At 34.3% G+C, this 18,533-nt stretch overlaps 1 protein-coding gene across 1 annotated transcript in view; it reads right to left on the reverse strand.

Moving 5' to 3' along the window:
• TBC1D19 (TBC1 domain family member 19) overlaps positions 1-18,533 on the reverse strand; it is a 48,965-nt gene that overhangs the window by 18,176 nt on the left and 12,256 nt on the right. Inside the window, exons 4-12 of the mRNA XM_066548525.1 lie at positions 18,078-18,153; positions 12,131-12,205; positions 11,091-11,154; positions 10,100-10,146; positions 8,450-8,560; positions 7,560-7,632; positions 6,697-6,735; positions 4,085-4,197; positions 351-425 (exon numbers count right to left, since the gene is read on the reverse strand). Of these exons, the coding sequence (XP_066404622.1) occupies positions 351-425; positions 4,085-4,197; positions 6,697-6,735; positions 7,560-7,632; positions 8,450-8,560; positions 10,100-10,146; positions 11,091-11,154; positions 12,131-12,205; positions 18,078-18,153 (673 nt within the window). The remainder of the gene's footprint in view (positions 1-350; positions 426-4,084; positions 4,198-6,696; positions 6,736-7,559; positions 7,633-8,449; positions 8,561-10,099; positions 10,147-11,090; positions 11,155-12,130; positions 12,206-18,077; positions 18,154-18,533) is intronic.

Raw genomic sequence — 18,533 nt, forward strand, 5'->3', positions numbered from 1 at the left:
TCCACATTTTAAAATTTAAAAAATGCTGTATTAACTTGATGATTAAGTATTCTATATTAAGAGTTGAAACTTGAAATGGAAGCAGTCATACCCTGTTGGTTCTTTCTCACAAACCCAGTTACTCATTCAAATGAAGATATCATTTCTTTATGACTTAACAGTTCAACTCAAATGTCTTACACAAGAGACAACACAGGCACAAGGAACAAATTCACAATAATAAGTTCACATTAATGATTTTTACACTCCTCAAAACCAAACCATCTAGTATTTTCTTTGTTAAAAAAACCAACAGCAAGATACAAGCGTGATAAGCACATAAATCACTCACTGTTTAGTGAATCACTTACTTTGTAAATCAGGCTGTCCACTAAAAGGTTGTGTTGAATCACATTTGACTTAAGCTGTTCATAATACAAGATGTCCTAAAATTAAGAATATTATCATCATCTGAGACATGACCTGAATTTATATTTAAAGTAAAAAAATTAATTTTCAGCAATTTAAAAAAAAAGAAGCATGTGTTCAACTGAAAAAAGCACTGCATATTTATGAAGCATCTATCAGGGTTTGTGTCCAAAAATGTGTTACATTTCTTATGTTGTTTAAAATTTTTTCAGTTATAAAACAAAAGTCTTACCATTTTAATCTGATTCAACATTTCTTCTTTGTCTGCTGAATTTTCATGTTACATTGATTTGTAAACTTTTTCTCTCTCAAAAATATGTTGCATTTTCATATAGACTGCAGCTTTTCTGAAAATTATAGGTGGTATAAAAATACCATACCTCCAAATATACTTATCTTTCCAAACTGAAATTAAGTACATTTCAGGACTGCAGTGAGCAGCCTTCTTGACCTTACAGAGAGAGCCATATCCCAAAACATTCATACTGTATCCACTTGAGCATAAGGAAACTCTGAAAGGAGCTCATGGGCAAGAGAAAACAGTACCTTTCAGCAGAACCCAGCAAAGCTATTTTAAGCAGAATCTGGACATTCACCTTCTCTGAAATAAAGGTTTGGATTACTCAGCAACCTTTGTGCCAGCACAGTCCACCTTGTGTCCTGTCATGAAATCCCTGGCACTAGAGCTACACTCTCACAGATGAACTGCTGGCAGGTCATGACCCATTTTTAGTCACCTTACCATGTGATTGCACTTGCCTCTCCATCTAACAAGGACAAAACAAATACCTAATCAGATTACAGAAAGAGAAAACAGACAGAAGAGTTAAAGGAAGACCCTCCCAGTGAATACTTGAAGAAGGTCCAAAGCTTATTCTCCTTTTGCCAGAGATCTGTGAAATCTGCTTGTGAAGTACATCCTTCTGCAGCCAAAGATGATGACAGTCTGTTGCTGTAACTGGGTTTTCTGCTGTTTGAATGGTACAGTGGGGACCTTTGGCTAGTGATCCTAATCTCAAAAACCTTCTGATAAGGCAGATATACATAATGTCCCATTATGACATTCCTACATTCCCCACAGAACTTCAGAAATACTGTGATTCATCTTGGCATCCATGAGTATTTACCTTATTTTTTTTGCTGACATAGAAAACATTAAGAAGTAGTTTTGGTATATACAAGATGGGTTTTACGAAACACTTTTACTTACTACCTCACCTATTTATTAAGTTTTTAAACTTTGGAAACTACATTCAGTAATACCTATAGCAAAGTAAAGCACTGATTTTTCCATGCTGGAATTTTCAGAATTAAGATTTTCCACCTATTAACTCAAAAAACTAAGAGGGAGAAGAAAAAGCCTATCAGATAATGAACAAACTTCTTTCCTAAGCACTGTTTCAGTAGCATGCAGAGACTAAACAATTCTGTAACACTATGAATAGAAGGAAAAAAAATTAAACAGATTCTCAGTAAGTGTGTGCCATCCATTTCATGCAATGAGACAGACATCCCACAGGAAATAATGGTGATTCTCTGATTCAAGATCATATGATTAAAATATATATACAGCAAATTGGACTGTTTACACAGACAATATTAACTGTGACACTGTTCACCTTCAAATGTTTGTCTTTGCAACCCTAAAAAGGCTCTTTTAACACAGTTCCTCTAAAGTGTACCATTACAAATGAAAACTGAGAAACAATTCATTGTCAGGCAATGTGTTTATACATTTCCAAATAATCCTGCATACAGAGCTCACAGTTTATCATTTTTATTATTACAATGCTAGATTGTTAGTATCATTCTTTGCTTGGCTGTATATTAGCTTTATACAGAGGCTGAGCTTTACTGAATAAAATTGTCCAAACAACAATATTGGATGCTAGCACACACAGTGCTGCCCATACCAAACCCTCATAACGTTTTACATCAAAGAAAGGAAATTCACAGTTCATGTGATTTAGAGATTCATACAGCTATAAATGTAATAGAACCTAAATTGCAAATCAGAAATATTACAGCAAGGAATGTCTGCAGACAACTCAACTCCAGCAGAGGAACTATTCACAAGAGGTAGAGAAAAGAAGTGTTAGATAAATCCATAAAGTCTATATGAAATTCAGCAGATCATAAAACAGCCACATGTATATGGAAACTGCTTTGCTATACTTCACAAAAAAGAAAGCCATGTATTCATTCTATGCAAGAAGAACATCTCAGGGTGTTAGCATTTTGGCAGTAGTCACAGCTTCTGTGTAAGAAACATTAGTTAATGCAATGCTTAAACTGAACCATGGCTATTCAGCTTATAACATAGCTGTGGTAATCCACGTGCTGTTCTACCTGATCCATGGGCAGCTTGCTAGGAGTCATTCAGAAAATCTGTATTTTAAATGCATGTACTCAAAGTCATAAAACAACTTTAACTTAGAACTCAGAATAAAAAATGCTATGCAAAAATAGTCTTGGAAAAGAAGACAGAATATTATGACAGCTGTTACATTAGAACAGTTTCAGTTTTGCATGAAGAAAAACATCTACATGCACTTACCTCACAGCTTAAATTATTTTCTTCAACATAGTGTGTCTTGTCCCAACTTGATAACCTCTGTTTTCTATGGGGACTGTATTTCACTGTTTTTCAATCCTTTATTTCAACAATCTCAAAGGAGTAGATTAATTTCACAGTCTGCATCACTTTATCTGCCCTTACCACTTTGTCTCAATGTTATCATTACCATTTTCTAGCCACTTGCCCTCATCTTTCTAGAGTTCCTTAAGCATCATCACAAAGTATTGTCTCACTACTAATTCCTTGCACACAATCTACTCAGTTCAGTCTCAAGGCTCTGGATCTGGCAGATTAAATGAAAAGTTCTACTGCACTCAGTCTCAGAATAATGTATGTGTTTAAAACAGTTTATTTTTCTTTTTCATCTATAGCTGACAAGTATCATTTGCTAAGTGTGCAAAAATTGCTAAGTGTGCAAACAAGGTAAATTATTACGTACATATAAAAGCCTCACATCAAAGTTTCCCCAATTATGCAAAGACCTTAAAGAGGGATTTAACTTTTTAAGGTATATCAAATATAGTAACTATGGCATGGCTTCAGATACTGCAAAAATTTCATTGTTGAGGACTTGCATCAAATATAAGGTACAATGAAAAACTGTTGCAGTACAAGGGAACATAGAAACAACCCACATCTCACCATCTCCTCTCTAAGTCTTTGATTGTTCCTATGCAAAGTATATGCCATAATACATAAAGCAATTTATAAGATATGTAAGTGCATATGATGACAGGGTCAAACAACCATGAAAAAGCTTTTTATAAAACTTAGCAAAGATATGAGCAGTTCAGTCTTCTCAGGTATTTTTTCTTGTCCCTTCTAAGAAAAATCAGCATCATATAGGAAAATCTCAGGAGTCAGTCAGATCAATTGAATAATTTGTTCTACAGTATTTTGCTCACATATCTATTAAAAATTAGGAAGAGTGGCAAAGATTTCAGAGCACAGAGCTTTTTAAATCACAAAATGTTTATCAGTTTCTGTGACAACTCAGTAGAGCATTTCTATTTTGGAAAAAACATCACTAGAAAATATGTGCTTGCACTTTTGTGTTCTCACTTAGTCTTCACATTTTACTCTCCCTTCACTACTTACCTCTGGCTGATTGGAAATGTTAAGAATGAGAGCCCACAGATCAGCTCGGAGTGCTGTTGGACATCCCTGACGAACATACTGCTGAGCTGCAGCACTATCTTGCTCTGCTAAAACTGTAAGAAACAAAGCAGGTAAAGAGTTGATGTAGTGTAAGACTTCTATCAAATACCTTAATTTTAACTTTAAAAACTGGCTTACCATGCTGCGAGCATTAGCTAATAGGCAAATACTGAAAAGATCTCATTTCCACACTGCAATTTTTAAGTAATTCCTTGGGAAACAAGGCAATTGGTATTAATGAACAAGGCTATACTACATTTTGTCATAAAAGAGCACTTAGTATGTACACATGACTATATCAAGGCTAGTTGCAGCTACTAAGCTGGCATCATGCAGAACAAGCAGCCATTTATAGCCACAAAATACTCCTGGTTTAACTATGAGTGGTATCTCAGTTCAAACAGGAGACTGCCACTCATTCTGGCTTTTTTTGTGTCTTCCTTCTTTCCATGTTCACTATATGAGTATCTTCAGAGATAACTGTGGGGCAGAATTTTCCATTCCAGAGTGTACTGTCATGTTCTCTCATTATTGGTGTATTTACTCTAGAGGATAAAGACATAAAAAGATATTGGTTTGCCTTCATATTGACATAAAACAAATACTCTACTGCTGACAGGTCTGCTTATTTGGGTCACAGTTGTGAAGCTTCAGGCTACCCTGTCACAAGGGCCTCATGCTGAATACAGTACCATATATACTATAGAACAGATTACCTTGTTCCCTACTTCAATCTATAAACTTGAAAGACACACATCTTCAGCTACTGTAATCTAGTAAAAGTGTTCCTCACCAAGGGTGTGTGATTAACTGTACCCTGATACCCAAAATGTCTTTCACAAAAGAGAGAGTTGGGAGAAATTTCTGTTATTATCTGGACATTACATAGGTGTCCGACTGCTACTCGGAAGTTTCCAAATCCACTTCCTCTAATTTTTCTGAAGTATCTATGAAACAGTTTGCTTTTCTATATCTCATTGAATTTGATATTCACAGTATCTGCTCTGATATGACTTAAAAGGATGAGGTTTGGAATTAAATATCTATCTAACTGATTTTTCTTTCCTTCCCTTTTTGCTTAAATACTGAATAGACCAGCTTGCCAAATATTTGTTTAACTTGCAGAGCTCTAACACAGATATTTCTGTGATCCTTTGTTCCTGCATGAAGAGGGCAAAAAAACCCCATTCCTACATTCCCCACAGAACTTCAGAAATACAGTGATTCATCTGGGCATCCATGAGTATTTACCTTATTTTTCTTACTGACATAGAAAATATTAAGAAGTAGTTTTGGTATATAGAAGATGGGCTTTACTAAACACCATAAAATAAAATCCTCAGACTTGGCAATACATCTAATATAAAAGCAAAATCAATACCTCAGTGGCAAACAAAGTCATAAGTAACACCTGTTAGAGCATGCAGCAGGAATTCCACTGAATGAAAAGGAATTTCAGTTTTTGGTCAAGGCACTTACATATTTACAAAATTGTTGGTCTTTGAATATAGGAAAAGCTAAGGTATTCTCTAGAACAGAGCAGCCCAGTATAGACAATATGATGAATATATATATATACACACATGATAAATATGAATGACAATGTGGAGTTGAATGAATGGCTCAAGAAGTCCTGGAAATATCATTTATTTGGAAGAATGGGAAAAGAACAGAGAGGTGGACAGTACTTTAATGAGTTGCTCTTGGATTAGAAAATTGACAGCGTAAGGACAGAAAGATTACAACAAAAGAAGTAAGAAAGAAAGAAAGAGAGAAAGATCATTGTTTTGTTACTGCAACAAAAAAATTACGATTAAGCACTTTTGGGACAGTATCCTGCCAATTTTTTCCTTTGATGCTAATGTTGAGGAATCAGAAGAGTAATGAGTAAACACTGGTTTATTTCAACCATTCCTTGTATGCTTCTTCTATAAGCAAACTTAAACTATTAAATTATTATTTCTTTTAACTTCCTCTTCCTTTTGTAGGTTATTTCTTAACCTACAAAAACAATCCTGGAACTTTTCAGAAAAAGCAGTATAAAGAGACAAGTAAGTGAATATTCCACAGTGGCTAATATGGAATACTAATACTAATTGCTAATACTGCAATATTCTGCAATTGCAACTGATTATTAAAAAGACTATTCTGACACAAAGGCATAGATATTACAATATTGAGATCTTTGTGTGCAGAGAAGGGACTCCACAGAATTTTGATTTTAAACTGAAATTCAGTAGTGGAATAAGTTAAGTTGCCACCAAAAAGATGTCTATGTGCTTCCTATTTTGTTTTCATTGAAACACCTATGGAGCTTTTTATCTGACAGCTACTGGTAGATTGCAAATGTTTGCATTTCTATCCCTGTCCCTGTCTAAATGATAACAGTATTAGTGATATAAGTGATTGTCTATCTAAATTACAATGGTATTACTGATAATGCTTTGTGCTAGTCTAAGTTCTAAAAATTCTAAAAGGTACAGCCAAATACAAATTTACTAAATGCATTCTTAACTACTCAGAGTTTATTACAGATGAAAACAGATCCATACCTTTCTGCCCAACACGTACATGTTCATTTTCAAAGAACTCTAAAAAATAAAAATACAGAAAAGCATGGCAAAAAAAAAATGAAAGACACCCCAGCTGATAATGCATTTCATATTTTTAACACACATCATTACATTCAGTTGCTATTTATTGCTAACATTACTAAAAGCTAACCTGCACCAGAGTCAAAGTTCTTTTTCAAAACTAATTTTGTGTTTCAAAAACACAAATATCAAAGCAGCACTATACTACATGATTTTCAACTAGGCAAGTTTCCATTTAAAAAGAAAAATCTTGTGATACTATAGTGATTTCCATTTTTATGCAGAAATATCATTTTAAAACCTCTTCCTACAGTAACAGATTCATACATGGAAAACCAACAGAGATTATATGCTATTTAAGTTACTGAATATTAATATATGGATATGTCCGGTAATATTTAAAGAATGGTTATTTTATATGTTTGTATGTATAATATATATATATATATATATATATATATACACACACATACATACATGAATACACCTATCTGTTAGCTGGATTAACATTTACTGATATTTTCTGTATTTCTGGAAAAAGGCAATGTGGTTCTCTAGAACCTGAAGTGTTCAAACATATTGAAATTAAGGTATTGTCTACTTAAGGTGATGACTTTAAAACTTCTCCAAATCTGACTCTTCACATATGCAATGTTTTCTATTATTAGCTATATTTTACTATGAAAATCCCTACAATCATAGTTACAGAACAAATATTTATAGTTTACTATGGGAAAAATACACATTTTTTTTTTTATAATTTTGAAGGCTTCTACTCTTTAGTGTTCTGTTTGAATGACTGGAGCATGGCATTAGCTTACCAGGAGGCACTTGTGCTGAATCATCAATACCTAGCTGTCCTATATTTAAGCCTAGTTCACTAAAGTCTTCTTTCTGAAAAGGAACAGAACCATAACAAAGTAATGAATATGTTTCATTCTCTAAATCATTTGAGATTTCTTTTGAAAGGCTTAATGTGAATATTTTCTGAACCAAATTAATTTCTTCTAAATGCATACATTTGAAATAGAATCCCACATCAATCTTACTCTAGTTTTAGATATAAGCCCCAGTTTGCATGTCAAGTATGAGCTACACCTGGTTGTAGTGAAGTGGTGAATGAAAGATTGGATTTAGGATCTCTAATTCCCATCTCTTTTCCAACCCAGGGGAAGGTTTTTCTACTAGCATATAATCTGCAAGACCCTCATCAGTGAAGCATTGAGAAAAACTCTCCCATATAATACACTAGCACTCAAACATTTCTTTTCATTTACAAGCTGACAATAAAGAGATTTAAAATTATATTGAGAAGAAAGTCAGAAGCTAACTCATTGTCAGGCTACTGATCCTGTACAGAATCTGCAGAATTGAGACATGCTACAAGTCTGAAGTTTTTTGTACAGAAGAAAAATTATTAAGTGAATAACATGTACAGAAGTGTATTTTTGGCACAAATTAACCTGTGTAGCATAAAATGAAAACTTCTCTATTGGCAGAAGTTTTACTGGTTATGTTTTATTTTTCATTTAAAATATTTTTTCATAGAACCACTTTATGCTCTGTATTTTAACTACATATTTAGATTGATTGTCACTTTCAAAAGGAAAAATTTATTATACTAATATTCATTTTTATTAATGATTTTTTTTTTCGCTAGAAAGAAAAAAAACTCTTACAGAAACCTCTTATAAGAAAAAAATATACTTACCAATTCTGGAATATCTTTAACTTTTAAGGGAACCTGAATTAGTCCCAGATGATTTCTGAAACTAGGCTGCTCCCCATTTTCATAATTTGGGTTTCGAAGATTCATCAGCACCTTAAAAATTGTAGCTCTGTCATTTCTTGCTTGCATTCAGAACTCTTCCCAACATCATCAGCAATACAAACAGTACATTCCGCATAAAATAATTTCCTACAACTTATATATACACAAATGATCAAATTATACCTCAACATTTTCAAAATCAAAAAGTATTGAAATTTTTAAGGAAGCTAACGTAGTCTACTTTGAAAAGTCAGCTCAATAAAAAAGCAGAAAAAATTTAATATACACAATTAAGTGCTGGCTACATAGTAATGTCTTGACTAAAATTTACTTCCTCATTTAAGCTATACCAACAACATATTTGTGATGGCTACAGTATCCAGGATATTCTTCAGCATTACTTTTCTCTGAAAGAATTTTTATCCATCTTCTTACACAGGCAATCTTACAGAGCTTCCAATAAATGTGCTACATAACTTGCTACTAAAATAATTCTTTACTAAATAACAATATATCAAAATATCTTCTTTCATTTAAGAAAAAGAAATTACAGAATTGAAAACCTAAAGCAAATGTAATTTAAAGGACAAGGAATCATATGAAGGTAAGTACCTGTGATCTATAAAGGAATTTACAGTCTCTTACATACTGTTAATCCAAGGTATAGGTTTTATATCATGTTGAACTGTAAAGATTCTTTCTACCATGAATTTCCAGCTCCTATGAAATTCTCTCTGTGCTTCTCACTATTGTAATTATTTTAATACCATATAATCTCACTGTCAGACTTGTTAATTTAAAGAAACAGCAAACTCTGGAAAGAAAACAGCATAAAAGAAAAAGAGAGTGATCACGAGGGTCACTGAATAAAGCTAAAAAAAAGATGGATTTATTTACAGATCCCAGATTAAAAACACACCATGGCTGTTAGTACAATGATGGAAAGCAAAATAAATAAAACATTTTCAACATTATTTTGATTAACTGAACAAAAGGAGTGATATGTAGTAAGTACTGTTTTACTATGATATTCTCTGCTTGAGTCATAGAAAATGATGAATAATACTGACATTTAAGGCTTTAAAGATTCCACAGTCACCAATCTTTTAATGGTCCAGCTTGATTACATACAAAAGCCTTGAAATTCCACATAGTCCTGCTTCATGTTTGATTTTTTAAAACCTTCCTACATGACCTACAATTACAACTGCATACAAGTCTGCAACCTACTATCAAACAGTCTATTAGCTTCACATATTGTGATTTATGAGCTTAATATATTGGAATTGAAAATGTAAAATGCTTTACAAAATCACTTGAGAACTGCTCTCCAAGGAAAAAAAGTTGGGCCCAGACTATGCTTTAGAGAAGTTTATCACAGGTTCAATTTAAAACTGCAGTTAAAAAGTAAAAAGGACAATAGTATTTTGTTTTGTAAACCAAACATGGATTCATAAAAACCATGCCAAATTTCACTTGCTACAAATAACAACTAGTATGAAATACACTTAGCAATTATTTTTCCCACTTAATATAAAAGACTATAATGGATACAAGCCAATAGCTGAGTATTGTTTCATAGAGGCTTACCTCAAGAAAATCTTTAGGTGCATAAACAGGCCGGAAAAGACTTAGATCTGAAATAAGATTTCAATGACACTATGTTAAAACCGTAAGATCAAAAACACATGTGCCATATTTATAATACAATCTAGCAATTTAAATAACAGATTAGAGCAAAGATCAAAATAACATCCTCACAAATATGTGGCAACAACTACCACATATTCTGTCATGATTATGCTAGTGATAATTGCCTTATTTTTTTAAAGCTCAGCTAAATGAAGAGAAGGGTGTTCTTCAAGGTCCCTTCCAGACCAAACCATTCTATGATTCTGTGAAGAGAACAGTAGTCACAGGAACCTTTTACTTAATCCTCCTAAGTGTTTAGACTGAATCACTCTTAGACTTAGGAAAGATATGATCTTCAAAAGCAAGGTGCTTTTTAACAGCTTAGATTATTGAATTACACACACTGCTGTTAAATGAAAACTGGGGAGCAGTACTAAAAAATCCATGAAAAGTGTTTGCCATCAGAGAGGTGGCAGTGTGATACAAACCAGCACCTCTGCAAAATCCTTTTTAAGGAACTTGGCTATGAACTAGCATGAGAGTTAGCCTTGCTTTCCCCAAGTATAATATCACTGATTATTCTGTGAAAGAGTTATTTTTTCTTTTGTCAAGAAAACACCTGAGCTTAATTATCCACAGTTCTGAACATTTTCTGTTAGCCTGACTTTACAATAAGAGGAGCTGTCTTCTAGTTGAATAAATCTCTGAAGCACTGGAATATGGAATAAGACACAATAACCTCTCAGTAATGATTCAATGTTAGTACAGTAACTTGAAACAAAATAACAAGGAAATACGTATTTAGGCATAATGGCACATTACCAATGAAAGGAAGATCAAAATCAATTTTCCTTGAAGAGATTAGATTAACCTTTGACTAGTAAGTAAGATGTGCATCCTTCCTTTCTATGTACAAAAATTTAATGCATGTAAATTTAGTTGACCTTACCTGGCTCATCAGTTCCCATTTCATTCCATTTATTAAGCAATTCTTTTTGTTCATTTGCAGGCCTCTGAAATACACAAAAAAGTGTATCTTCTTTTTTTTTAGCAGAATGAATAAAAACGTGCTTATTTCAAATATGTATTCATTCCAACTATACATTAATACAATATTTTACAAAATAGCAATACAAACTTATTTGCTAACAAATTATCCCTAGCCTAAAGGTACATTACAAAGGGAAAGGCCAAGCTCAGTTCCTGGAAGGAAAGAAGCCCATTAAATAGTTTCAGGTGCTTAGCAATGAATTTAGGATATTTAGTACTCAATTTTGTGTTACTGAAGATTTACTGCCCATTCCATAGAGGTGTTGGACTCTATCAAATTCCTGTCCCTGGCAGCCATGAAAACCAAATACAGCAGCCTCCCTCAGCTCATGATGAAGCACAGAGGTTCTCCACCTATCACAGAGGTCAAACAGGGGAATGAATAAAACATGCTAAAGTTACTCCCTAATTCCATGATCTTTAAAATTAAAGCCTCTATATTAATTAAAAAAAAACAAAACAAAAACCAACAACAACAACAAAAAACCAAACACCAGACCAGAACAAATGACAAACAAAATCAGCAATGTACCAGTATCTCTCTCTCCTCATGTACCAGTTCAACTACAGCCTTCTGTGCACACAAAGCACATTGGTGTCACACACAGGCTGCACAAATTATACAGATGAGCCTGCACAAAATACTCTGTTAAGAACAATGTACACAGTAATTAGCTTTCCAACATGCTGCTCCCTCAAGAGGATAACTACTGCAACAGCAAAGAGGAAAATCTACCTAGAGCATTCATCTTCTCCCAAGCTGAGCTGACACATTCATTGCCACCATCTCTGAAAATTATTGTGCATTACAATTATTTAGATACTGAACCTGCAGCTCTTGATAATCATGTCTAAGACGAAAATTACATTACAATTGTGCAAGACGAAGCTTAATTTCAGAGATGTCAGTTTGAAAACAGAAAATTAACAATACATTACCTTCTGTGCTAGTGGGATATTGAGTTCTGTGCACATGCTGTTCAGACTTTTCAGAATTCGCTTCTCCCAGCTTCCCTAAAATACACACAAAAGATAAATTATAAGGAATTTCTTTTTCCTGAAAATTGAATTTACTATGCAATAACAAGCAGTTTTGTAAAGTCAGATATATATAAAAGGATAGCAAGTCACTGACTGACATCTGCAAACATATGAAGGGAATATTTATATGCTTCTTTACATGGAAACCATAGATCAGTTCTTTACAACACATAAAAGAACCAGAAAATTTAGTTGTTCATATTTCATATCTTTAAAAAATTATGTATTTCACAATTACTGATTCTTATATATGTTTAATGATCAATCTTCTTTATAGATCAACATTTAACAAATTTTTCAAACAATTATTAGAGGTCAATCAACTGTGCATAGCAAATACCTTCTCCACTTTGGGGCCTGAAGAGACTGGTAGTCTTTCTCCACAAAAAGTATCTCAGATGTTGTCAGAAATTAAGGAAAGTTAGAAATCTGGTATTCTGTAATGCCAGATTTCTAACTTTTAGATTGTAAAAAAATAGTTCTTCTAGCACAATGCTCAGGAAATAGTTGTCTAATCAGAGAAAACAGAGGTAGACAATACCTCAGTGGCCAGTGGACAGCCTAAAAAGCAACCAGATTCTTCTGACAATTGCATTAGGCTTCAATAGTGCCTACTCCATGGTTAACTCCTCTGAAGTTAATGCCAATTAGTAATGACTTCCTTGTCAATGGACTTGGTACTTTGTTTCCATGATTACAGCACCACTGGTGGGTTTTATACTTAATTTAGTTTTCTGTGGATGACAAGCCAGACCTCAATCACATGAATGCAAAGACTCCTCTTAATTTCATTTAGTTCCATTTATTGCTTGTAATTTGCTCTAGTCACAAATTTTACAACAGTTAGCTACTGTTTAACCATGCTCCTCAAAGTTCTGTCCAAAAGAGGCTGCAGTTTATTAGACAGGAAGTAAATTAAGGGAAGGGCAACTAAAAAAAAATTAAAATCTTGTCTATAGTTGTTTCATATCAGCTTTCACTTACAAGATCATTTACAAGGTATGAGATCCTCTCCTACCTTTTTCCATCAAAAACTCGCTATCTTTCACCAGAAATTTTTCCTCACAATCAAGTCATCCCTTCACCTTCTTTTGTATAAGCAAAACAGATCTGAGTTTTGAATGTATGTTTTCCAAAGTGCATACTCTGTAAAATATATATTCTTTTATATATTCTGTAATATATACTCTTTTATCATACTCTGTAAAATATTTTTTCTTAACTGTATTATCATATTTATATTCCTTTCAAATGCTGCAGTTACACAATACCATGTCACAAACTGGTTCATCTCTCACAAAGTAGTAATATCGAGCATTTACTATTTTGCTAAGAAGTGAGGTTTTGTTGCTAGAGAAATAAGGAGTGAGAGAGCATGAAGATTACTAGGCCATATAGGATAAGAAAATGAAAATAGAGAATACAGAGCTAGTAGTAGCAGAAAGAAAGTTCAAGTCTTTTTTGGTAAAAGTGTGGTCTAGATCGGATGGCCCGGCCTCCTGTCCAGCCAAATCCTAAGCATCCAATGTTGTCTCTCTAAGGAAATTATTCCAATGGCTGATTGTTCCCTATGCAAAAAATTTTCCTTTTCTGTCCAACTAGAATATCCCCAGGAGTAACTCGTACCTATTACTTCTCATCTTTTCCATGAGAAAGTGACTCCTTTTACAAGTGACTCTTGTAAAAAAGAGTCTCCATTTTCTCTGTAGCCACCCTTTATATACTGGAACGAGGTCTCCCCTAAGCCTCCAGTTCTCAAGGCTGAACAAACCCAGCTCTCTCAGCCTTTCTTCACATGTCAGGCTGCCCAGTTCTTTGAACACCTCTGTGGCTTGTTCTCTGGACCCTCTCCAGTCTGTCCACATCCTTTATTGTACAGAGGGACCGAACCCGAACACAATACTCCAGATGTGACCTGACTAGTGTTAAGTAGAGTGGGACAATGACTTCTTTAACCCTGCTGGTGATGCCCACATTGATGCAGCCCAGCATCGTGTTGCCTTTCCTTGATGCACCAGCACACTGTCCACTCATATGCAGCTTGCTGTCCACCAGGTCCTTCAGGTTCATTTCCTTCAGGCTGCTCCCCAGCCAGGTGGATCCAAGACTGTGCTGCACTCCTGGATTATGTTTTCCCACATGCCAGACTTTACATTTGTGTTTTTACATCATAAGTCTCTTGTTAGCCCACTCTTCCAGCATATCCAAGTTTTTTCTGCACAGTGACTCTCCCTTCTAACATGGCCACTTCTCCACTTGGTTTGGTACCACCGGCACCATCACTTCATGATACCATCAAAATTAAGGGAGGACAGGTGGAAGGGGCATAGGGAGGGGAGTAGCAGAGATATGCTTAAAGATATGAAAGCTACAAAAGAAGAAGAGACAGATGGAAGCTTTGCAAGACCAAGAACCATCTAATTCCAAAGAGCAATGGAGGTCAACACACTTGGTGTGACTTACAACTGCCACACCAGACATTAATCCACTCACTGCACTGGGGATGCAACATGTTGGTAATAAATCACTTATACTCAGTCATAAACTGTGACATAATTCATCTTTCAAGACCCAGTAAAAGATATTCAAATAAATGCAAAAAAGAAAAAACCAAAGTGAGGGTTATGCAGTCTTTCCAAGCAAGATACCATGCCCTCTTTCCAGGACAGCAGGTACCTGAAGTGAGCAGAAACAGAATGCACTGTTCTTGACTGAAATAAAAGGCAGAGGGAGAGGTCATAAAGTAATTTTATTGATGGGAACAATACATTTAACAAGATGATTCCTCTAGTCTTACAAAGAAATTCAACACTAAGAAAACACGCTATTAGGATTGCTATGGTTGCAATTATGCATTAAAATAGCTGAAACTGAGAAAGGTAGCACTGCAACTTGGAAACAATTTCCTAACATCACAGAATGGTGTCTAACACCTAAAGACCATGCCTGAAGGGAGGGAGAAAGATTATTAACAAGGGCATGTAGCAAAAGGACAAGGGGGAATGGATTTAAACTGAAAGGGTAGGTTTACATGAGATAGGAGGAAGAAATTCTTTACTGTGAGGGTGGTGAGACATTGAACAGGTTGCCCAGAGAAGCTGTGGATACCCCATGCCTGAAAGTGTTCAAGGACAGGTTGTATGGGGCTCTGAGCAACCTGATCTCGTGGGAAGTATCCTTGCAAGGGAAGGTTGAAACCAGATCTTTAAGGTCCCTTCCAATCCCAGCCATTCTATCATCCTATGACTTACAGCATTACTACTCATTGCTGTTAATGCTCTATCCTTCTCTAGAAACCTGGTTTTCTTTTGGGGCAGGAAAAGAAAGCAATCTAAAAACTTCAGTCTGCCATCTATGAGAAAACAGAACCAATGTGAGGAGAAAAATGGTTAATTATGAACATTTTAATACCTACTCTAGAAAAAAATATTAATATTGCTTTAATCACTGACTCAAAGTCATTCCAGTAACTATCAGAGATGGTTTACTGGGAGTAGTACCCTTATTTCCAGAATTCTGAAGTAGAGCAAAATTTGTTAAGATAGAAAAGGATAAATAAATTGTCAACAAACTTATAACAAAGGAAACAGCACCTTAAATGGTGACTGTATCTAATAAAAATAGAATATGACAAATATGAACAACATTTTTATATGTGGACAAATTTTGATGATAGCACAAAAATATTTTTTTCCAACTGCTGTGATGCTAGATGAAAATAAAGTAAAAATAAAAACAATCTACCTACAAATAAAAAACCCGAAGTCTTTACTGTCAAAACATTAATTAGATTTTCAATACCTATAAAAGTAAATTGTTTTCACTTTTATCTCTCTCCCAAAAGGTATTAGCAACCTGTACACTTGTATTTTAGCTATTTCCAAATATTTTAAACAAACAATCATTGAAATACTGGCTTTGTAAGCTTTTCACATTGTTTATTTAATCAAAAAGAGTTACAAAACAAAACCTAGTTGTGATTCAATTGCTCTGATGATGCTTGTTTTCTTACAGGCCCATTATCTACAGTGATAAATGTATGTCATCTTGAAAATTGAACACTTGCACGTATCTCAGTGGTTTTAGAAAAGATAATGTTAGTTCTCTAACTGTGTGTTTATTATTATTTCACAACTACCCTAATTTACCAGTATTTCTCTATGAAAAGAGTTCACTAGTCTTTATCAAAGAGCTGTATTTCCAGAAAGGGTTTGAAAGGGCATATACTGGTTTGGCTGGGATAGAGTCAACTTCCTTCACAGTAGTTGGTATGGTGCTTTCTTTTGGATTTGTGACCAAAAGGGTGTTGATAAAACACAAATGTTTTAGCTATTGCTGAGAAATTCAAGGTCTTCTCTGATGCTTCCCCAATTGCAAGGAGGCTGGGAGTGCACAAGAATTTGGGAGGAGACAGAGCTAGGACAGCTATGATCAATGGGATATCCCAGTGTGCAATGGGATATTCCAGACCATACAACATCATGTTCCAAATAAAGAAGCTGGGACAAAAGTTGCCTGATGATGGAGAGTAATGAATGTATTCCTATTTTGCTTTGTTGACACGTGTAGCTTTTGCTTTGCCAATTTATCTGTCTTTGTAACACCATTTCTCACTTTTGCCCTTTTCATTCTCTCCTGCTTCTCTGGGGGAAAGTGAGTGAGTGGCTGAGCTGCCTTCCAGGGTTAACCCACCTGGAGGACATGGATGACTAATACTCTTTGAAATAGGGAATCAAATTTTGAAACCAGCAAAGACAGGACTTCTCCTGCTCAGTTTTAAACTACTGGAATAACAGGCCTTTCTACATACAGCTAAAACCACTGCAAGTATTACATACACTTTTGTAAAGTAATAACCCATGAAACTGCTTCAGACAAACATGCATATAGATATATCTCTCTGGTTTTTGCATTAATAAACTAGTAAGAGTGATTTTTTCAGGCTGCAAATTGTGGCATTACATTTCACACCACACAAGAAAAATTGACTAAAGCAATCTTTAGCCCCAAATCCTAAAGACTGAAATGCAAGACAGAGAGATAAGACTTAGGGGAATAAACAACATTGTAAAGGTAACACAATGTTGAGTATTTTGTAAAAGAATACTGCAATGTATTTCTAGGCACAGAAGCAGAGTTAAACACACCTTTATCCCTACCTCAGATGTTTTTGTCAGACCATATTCTTGAAACTTGTTGTTTTTTTGGTTTTTTTTTTTTTTTTTTACATTTTGATGTGGATTTTTTTTATTTATTTCAAATGGTATGTATTGGCAAAAAAATAAACAAGCTAAAGTATTTTTCCCTGACACCAAAAATCCTTGTTTAATCTTTACAGTCCAGTCTTTCTTATTCTCCTTCAATATGCCTTAAGCTCCTTAGCTCTATATTTTTCATCTTCCTTTCACATTTTTAAGTACTAAATATATCCCTTCTTTCTGAAGATCTCACTATCTCTGCAGCCTGTTATCTTTCATCATGAAACTGCTTGTGTCCCTTCAAAAAAACGTTTTTGTAACCCTAAGGAAATGACCTATAGCTACCCCTTTTTTCCTTCTCAATGGAACCAAATTCTCTTCTTTGACATATTCACATCATCTCTGTTCTACATTTTTCACCTATCTGCCACTATATCCTACTTCCTTCGTGGCTGGAGAATTACTTGAGCATTTTCTGTATTTATGTAAAATATCACATATACAATATTACTATTAACTTTGATGCAATTACAAATCTATGCTTTTCCTAAGGTATAAAACCTAGAAACACAATAACATTCTACAGAGTAAATATCAAATAGTCTAATTAAAGCTCTGATATGAATGGTAAAATTATAACCACCAACCTGGGCTTTCCTCATATAGGCTAAAGGTTCTTTAATATGTTCAGGTGGTGCTGCAGGATGACAGGGCGAAGGAAACCTTAAGAAGAACATACGGTTAACTTTAAATATTCTGATGTTTTATTTTGCTTAATTAATCCCATATTTCTAAACCTAAATATAACTTCTATATATAGAGAGCACTAGCAAAAACACAAGTGTGTGTTGATCAAAACTGAGTATTATTTTTAAGTATTTTTTCCTCATCCATTCTATGGATACGAATAAGATAATAATATGCAAGAATTAGTAATATTTCAACATGAGTTCTTCTTGTATTAAAAATAATGTTCCCTTATAATTTCACATACTTACAAAATAAAGTAAAATAATGACATTAACAAATCAGGTATTTTAAAAGTGAATTCTCTTCACATAATGTCATCTTTATGACATCTTTATCTTTTATGTAACTTTCCC

The sequence above is a fragment of the Molothrus aeneus genome, chromosome 4, assembly GCF_037042795.1.
Source record: "Molothrus aeneus isolate 106 chromosome 4, BPBGC_Maene_1.0, whole genome shotgun sequence".
NCBI lineage: Eukaryota > Metazoa > Chordata > Aves > Passeriformes > Icteridae > Molothrus > Molothrus aeneus.